Source organism: Brachyistius frenatus, unplaced genomic scaffold, assembly GCF_029030835.1.
Source record: "Brachyistius frenatus isolate BFR_SWC_R1_liver_20210118 unplaced genomic scaffold, ASM2903083v1 Contig_461, whole genome shotgun sequence".
Lineage (NCBI taxonomy): Eukaryota > Metazoa > Chordata > Actinopteri > Embiotocidae > Brachyistius > Brachyistius frenatus.
Window position 1 is genome coordinate 130,001 of NW_027211060.1, and position 7,742 is coordinate 137,742.

The following is a 7,742-nucleotide window of genomic DNA, read 5'->3' on the forward strand; positions in this document are numbered from 1 at the left end:
TGGATGATGACATCACTGGTGGATGATGCTGATTGGTTGAAACGTGATGAGGGAGGCTGGTTTCTGTGAACCAACTTTAACTTCATCACGTCATGATGTCACACTGTTGCGTAAATTGTTTGGTTTCTGTGAAAGTCAAACATCTGCAGCTGCTGTCACCATAGAAACATCTGCTAAATGAAGGTCTTTCTCCCCATCTCTGCAGCCATGTCCGGCCTTGTCGTTCCTCCAATGTAGAAAACCATCCTCCTGGCTTCTCACCTGTCTCCTCCCTCTCAGCCACGAGCACCAATCGCCTCAGAGGAGGAGGGGCCCCCGGCAGCAGCTGACCAGTTGGGTGATGGTGACGAGCTGCCACCTCTAAAGAAGAAAATAAAAGGACTTTTTATACAGCAGATTTCTACAGGTGCTTTCAGCTCTCTGTAATTATTCTGATGTTCTACTCTGTGTTTGGGGGCGGGGTCTGTTCATGTGTAAACTGTGATGTCAACCCTGAGATGTGACATCACTTCCTCTGCTTGTGATGTGATTTTGACTGAAGATTACAGACACTGAAGGCCTCAAACTATAGAAAATCATCATGCATTCATCACATCAGACAGATTAAAGAAACGCTCTGCTCTCCTCTGATTGGTTCCCTTTGTCACCACGTTGATGATACATAAACACCTGCCACCTAAATCCATTTGTGGTGCAGTGTCAGCCTCCTGTTCAGGTCTGGGTGTTCACATCATCCATCACACCTGTCAGGTGAGCAGAGGAAGCTAATCGTTAGCAACAGAAAACAATGAAGCTTCCACTTTGGAAGGAAAAAAAACAAACCTTTAAAGGAACCTGCAGAAAACAGGGAACTAAACTCAACTAGTTAGTTTGGTCCAATGTAGTAAAAACAGGTGGGAAGCTTGGTCCTGATTGGCTCCGCCCATGGAACGGTCCATCATTGAAGCCACAGATCAATCATTGAACTACCCTCAGCACAAAGACTGACCTCTGAAAACACGCTGAACAGATCCACTAAAAGAAGAAATCTGAATGAAAACCTCTTACAAGCCACGCCCCTTCATTTAGCCCCGCCCCCATCTGTCTGTTCTTTTTTTATGCTTGCTCTGTAAAAACAAATCCTGCATCCTGATACGCTACTGTGATTGTCCGTCTTCTTGTTCAGAGTTGTCTTTTTAATACTAGCCCTTCCCACTGCCCTTAAGCCCTACCCTGAGCACCCGCCCCTGTGTTTTCTTTGTGGGTTTTGTGATTTTTGCCAAAGTCGTAGCTGAATATTTATACGTCACTGTGGTTGCTCCCCCCCCCCCCTCCACCCGCTCTCCTCCCCACCCGTCACAGAGCTCACGAGGGAAACTCTTTTTGTAGCATAATGATCATAAATATGTTTATACCTTCGATTGGTTTTGTATTCATGGGTGTCGGATCATGTCGAGTCATTTTAAACGTTTATGTGTGTGTGTGTGTGTGTGTGTGTGGGTGTGTGAGTGTGTGTGGGTGTGTGAGTGTGTGGTCCCGCCGAACTGAAAAACAACCAATGTTTTGTATTATGAAAAGATAAGTGAACGTTCATGTGGTCACACATTTCCAGCGCTGTCAATCAAAGCTGACGTCCAATCAGCTCCACCGTGTGTTTCTGTGTTTTAATGTTTGGTTGTAACGATTCTTCACCGTGAATAAAGCAGCAGCTCGTGTGACGCCGTCTCATTTTCTTTAGATAGATAGATAGATAGATAGATAGATAGATAGATAGATAGATAGATAGATAGATAGATAGATAGATAGATAGATAGATAGATAGATAGATAGATAGATAGATAGATAGATAGATAGATAGATAGATAGATAGATAGATAGATAGATAATTAATAGATAGATAGATATAGATAATTAATAGATAGATAGATAGATAGATAGATAGATAGATAGATAGATAGATAGATAGATAGATAGATAGATAGATAGATAGATAGATAGATAGATAGATAGATAGATAGATAGATAGATAGATAGATAATTAATAGATAGATAGATAGATAGATAGATAGATAGATAGATAGATAGATAGATAGATAGATAGATAGATAGATAATAGATAGATAGATAGATAGATAGATAGATAGATAGTTAGATAATTAATAGATAGATAGATAGATAGATAGATAGATAGATAGATAGATAGATAGATAGATAGATAGATAGATAGATAGATAGATAGATAGATAGATAGATAGATAGATAGATAGATAGATAGATAGATAATAGATAGATAGATAGATAGATAGATAGATAGATAGTTAGATAATTAATAGATAGATAGATAGATAGATAGATAGATAGATAGATAGATAGATAGATAGATAGATAGATAGATAGATAGATAGATAGATAGATAGATAGATAGATAGATAGATAGATAGATAGATAGATAGATAGATAATTAATAAATAGATAGATAGATAGATAGATAGATAGATAGATAGATAGATAGATAGATAGATAGATAGATAGATAGATAGATAGATAGATAGATAGATAGATAGATAGATAGATAGATAGATAGATAGATAGGATGGATGGATGGATAGATAGATAGATAGATAGATAGATAGATAGATAGATAGATAGATAGATAGATAAATAGATAGATAGATAGATAGATAGATAGATAGATAGATAGATAGATAGATAGATAGATAATTAATAGATAGATAGATAGATAGATAGATAGATAGATAGATAGATAGATAGATAGATAGATAGATAGATAGATAGATAGATAGATAGATAGATAGATAGATAGATAGATAGATAGATAGATAGATAGATAGATAGATAGATAGATAGATAGATAGATAGATAGTTACTTTATTAATCCCCAAGGGTACATTTTTTTTCGCTACAGCAGCATTTATAGATACAGGAAAGAAATAAAATAACAGTAAAAAATATTAAATATAAAAATGCACAGAATATACAATAAAATAGAATAATTAAATTAAAACTAACTAAACAATAGTGCAAAGATTTTTTTTTTTTTTTGTATTTAAATAAACAAGAAAAACAGACAGACAACAGTGTTATTGTTGTGTGATGGATTTTGCCAGAGGTGAGTTATTGTACAGTCTTATTGCAGTGGACAGGAATGATCTCTTGTATCAAGAATGATCTCCTTTATCTGGAATGATGTTCTGTATTTGGAATGATCTCCTGTATCAGGAATGATCTCCTGTATCAGGAATGATCTCCTGTATCAGGAATGATCTCTTGTATCTGGAATGATCTCCTGCATCTGTCCTTGTGACAGCACCTGGATGAGTCTTTTGAAGAACGTCCTCCTCTGTCCCTGCAGCAGGTGGTGGAGAGGGTGGTCAGGATTATCCAATATGGATAATAGTTTGTTCAGCGTCCTCCTCTCCACCACCTTTTCCAGACTGTCCAGTTTGCAGCCAATGATGGAGCCGGCCTTCTTAACCAGTTTGTTAAGTCTGTTGGTGTCTCCGGCTCCAATGCTGCCCCCCCTCCCCGTTTCCCCCAGCAGACTACTAGAAGTACAGTTCACTGGCCACAACAGATGGTAGAACATCTCCAACATCTGGCTGCACACATTGAAGGATCGAAGTTTCCTCAAGAAAAAGAGCCGACTCATCCCCTTCTTGTAGACAGCGTTGATGTTGGTCTTCCAGTTCACTCTGTTGTCATGGAGACACCAGCTACTTGTACTCGTCCACCATGTCCACCTCCTCTCCCAGAACACTCAGCGGTTGTGGAGCCGTCGTCTTCCTCCTGAAGTCGACCACCATCTCTCTGGTCTTGGCCACGTTCAGGAGGAGGTGATTTCTACCAGCCCACTCCACAAAGTCCTCCACTACTGCCCTGTACTCCTCCTCCCATCCACCCTTATACACCGACCACTGACTCCTCCTCCCGTCCATCCCTTATACACCGTCCACTGACTCCTCCTCCCGTCCATCCTTTATACACCGTCTACTGACTCCTCCTCCCGTCCATCCCTTATACACCGTCCACTGACTCCTCCTCCCGTCCATCCCTTATGGTAGGTAGGTATTTACTTTATTAATCCCCGAGGGGAATTTTTTTTCGCTACAGCAGTATACAGAAGCAATAAGATAATAATAGAAATAATAGAATAAAATAATAGAATAGAATAGAATAGAATAGAATAGAATAGAATAGAATAGAATAGAATAGAATAGAATAGAATAGAATAGAATAGAATAATAGAAAACAATAAAATAGCAGTAAATAGCAGTAAAAAAAAATCTAAAATCTAAAATGCACAGTATATACAGTACATTATATATATCTATATATATTATATACAAACAAACCAAGAAACACAGTCAACAGTGTTATTGTACTGTGATGGATTTTGCCAGAGGTGAGTTATTGTACAGTCTTATTGTAGTGGGCAGGAATGATCTCCTGTATCTGTTCTTGTGACAGCGGAGCTGGAGGAATCTTTGAGAGAAAGTGCTCCGCTTTCCCTGCAGCAGGTGGTGGAGAGGCTGGTCAGGATTATCCATAGTTTGTTCAGCGTCCTCCTCTCCACCACCTTTTCCAGGCTGTCCAGTTTGTAGCCGATGATGGAGCCGGCCTTCTTAACCAGTTTGTTAAGTCTGTTGGTGTCTCCGGCTCCAATGCTGCTCCCCCAGCAGACCACAGAGAAGTACAAAGCACTGGCCACAACAGATGGTAGAACATCTCCAACATCTCGCTGCACACATTGAAGGATCGAAGTTTCCTCAAGAAAAAGAGTCGACTCATCACCTTCTTGTAGACAGCATTGATGTTAATCTTCCAGTTCAGTCTGTTGTCATGGAGACACCAGGTACTTGTACTCCTCAACCATGTCCACCTCCTCTCCCAGAACTCTCAGCGGTTGTGGAGCCGTCGTCTTCCTCCTGAAGTCGACCACCATCTCTCTGGTCTTGGCCACGTTCAGGAGCAGGTGATTCCTTCCCGCCCACTCCACAAAGTCCTCCACTCCTGCCCTGTACTCCTCCTCCCGTCCATCCCTTATACATCCTACCACTGCAGAGTCATCAGAGAACTTCTGCAGATGTCAGGACTCTGAGTTGTACTGGAAGTCAGTTGTGTAGAAGGTGAACAGGAAGGGAGACAGAACAGTTCCTTTAGGAGCTCCAGTACCACTGACCACCGTATCAGACAGCACACTGCCCAGACGGACAAACTGTGGTCTGCCTGTCAGGTAGTCAGTGATCCAGGAGACGGTGGACGCGTCCACCCCCTCCCCCCCCCCCCCCACCACCCGCAGCTTCTCACTCAGCAGCAGTGGTTGGATGGTGTTAAATGCACTGGAGAAATCAAAGAAAGTGATTCTCACAGAGTCACCGGTTCCATCCAGGTGAGACTGAGCTCGTTGCAGCAGGTAGACGATGGCATCGTCCACTCCCACACGAGGCTGGTACGCAAATTGCAGATGGTCCAGAGAAGATTTCACCAGCGGCCTGAGGTGGGCCAAGACCAGCCTCTCCAGCACCTTCATCACATGAGATGTGAGGGCAACCGGTCGGTAGTCGTTGAGGCCAGATGGAGTCGTCTTCTTGGGGACTGGAACCAGACAGGGCGTCTTCCACAGCACCGGGACCTCCTCCTGCTTCAGGCTCAGGTTGAAGAGGTGTTGTAGGACCTCAGCCAGCTGGACGGCGCAGGTCTTCAGGACCACGGGGCTGATGCCGTCAGGTCCTGCAGCCTTGCGCTGGTGGATTCTCTCCAGCTGTCTCCTAACCTGGCCAGTGGTCACAACCTCTATAAACCTCTTTAATCCGATTCATTCACTGGGCCTCTGGTTCTGGTTCTGGTTCTAGTTCTGATTCTGGTTCTGGTCGTGATCGTGGTCCTTCAAACTGATCCCAGTGTTTTATAAACGGAATCATCGGCTCCAATTTGTTTTTCATCACCCACAATCATAATTCAAACAGTTTACGTGAACGAATCCACACATCGACTCACTGCAACAGGAAACAGGAAGTAGCTACAGGAGGACAAGCAGCTCACCTGGAGAAAGGTGCATCCATCAGGCTCTGAAGGTGTCACCGGTTCAGGATGACACAGGAAACCTTTTAGAGGAAATTAACGAGGCTGAGATGATTCATGATGAGTGTAACACAGGTTCGACTGGGTTCTTGAAGGAACCGAGTCCAGAACACCACCTGACCTGCTGCAACTCATTCAGGTTCTCCACGACAATCTATGACTTTTTTTGGACAACATATTTGTGGTTTTTATCCAGTCTACTGTTTTTATATATTATTTCTTTAGAGTCATCATGAAGCTCAGGAGGAGAAACTTTTTTCACTATCGACCGAATGTTGACTCGTGTTTTGATGCTGAGTGGATCTGAGACGTTCCTCCGAACAAAGAAACAGAAAGTTGCATTCAATGTCGACGACTGCCTGACAAGATGTCGGATGAAATGCGTATGTGAAAGCAGCGATTAATCGGTTCGGAGCATATACCATGTCATCTAAACTATGATGAAAAAAAACAGTCACACTATAGCATGTCGTCTATAATATGATGAAAAAAAGTCTCACTATAGCATGTCGTATAAAATATGATTAAATAGACACATTATAGAATGTCATCTAAAATATGATTAAAAAAAAGTCACTATAGCATGTCGTCTATAATATGATAAAAAAAGTCACACTATAGCATGTCGTCTATAATATGATAAAAAAAGTCACACTATAGCATGTCGTCTATAATATGATTAAAAAGTCACACTATAGCGTGTCGTCTATAATATGATTAAAAAGTCATAACATAGCATGTCGTCTATAATATGATTAAAAAGTCATACGATAGAATATTCTCTAAAATATAATTAAAAAGTCACACGATAGCATGTCGTCTATAATATGATTAAAAAGTCACACTATAGCATGTCGTCTATAATATGATGAAAAAAAGTCTCACTATAGCATGTCGTCTATAATATGATGAAAAAAAGTCTCACTATAGCATGTCGTATAAAATATGATTAAAAAGTCACACTATAGCATGTCGTCTAAAATATGATTAAAAAGTCACACTATAGCATGTCGTCTATAATATGATAAAAAAAGTCACACTATAGCATGTCGTCTATAATATGATAAAAAAAGTCACACTATAGCATGTCGTCTATAATATGATTAAAAAGTCACACTATAGCGTGTCGTCTATAATATGATTAAAAAGTCATACTATAGCATGTCGTCTATAATATGATTAAAAAGTCATACTATAGCATGTCGTCTAAAATATAATTAAAAAGTCACACGATAGCATGTCGTCTATAATATGATTAAAAAGTCACACTATAGCATGTCGTCTAAAATATGATTAAAAAGTCACACTATAGCGTGTCGTCTAAAATATGATTAAAAAGTCACACTATAGCATGTCGTCTAAAATATAATAAAAAGTCACACTATAGCATGTCGTCTATAATATAATAAAAAGTCATACTGTAGCATGTCGTCTATAATATAATGAAAAAGTCATACTATAGCATGTCGTCTAAAATATAATAAAAAAAAGTCACAATATAGCATGTCGTCTATAATATTATTAAAAAGTCACACGATAGCTTGTCGTCTATAATATGATTAAAAAGTCACACTATAGCGTGTCGTCGAAAATATGATTAAAAAGTCACACTATAGCATGTAGTCTATAATATAATAAAAAGTCACACTATAGCATGTCGT

The 7,742-nt window shown here is 40.0% G+C and overlaps 1 protein-coding gene across 3 annotated transcripts in view; it reads left to right on the forward strand.

Moving 5' to 3' along the window:
• Positions 1-1,684, forward strand: part of ebf3a (EBF transcription factor 3a) — a 27,840-nt gene extending 26,156 nt beyond the window's left edge. For all 3 annotated transcript variants that reach the window (XM_069687415.1, XM_069687416.1, XM_069687414.1), the window contains exon 14: positions 206-1,684. In XM_069687415.1, coding sequence (XP_069543516.1) covers positions 206-237 — 32 coding nt within the window. In that variant the 3' untranslated portion in view covers positions 238-1,684. The remainder of the gene's footprint in view (positions 1-205) is intronic.
• The last annotated feature ends 6,058 nt before the right edge of the window (positions 1,685-7,742 follow it).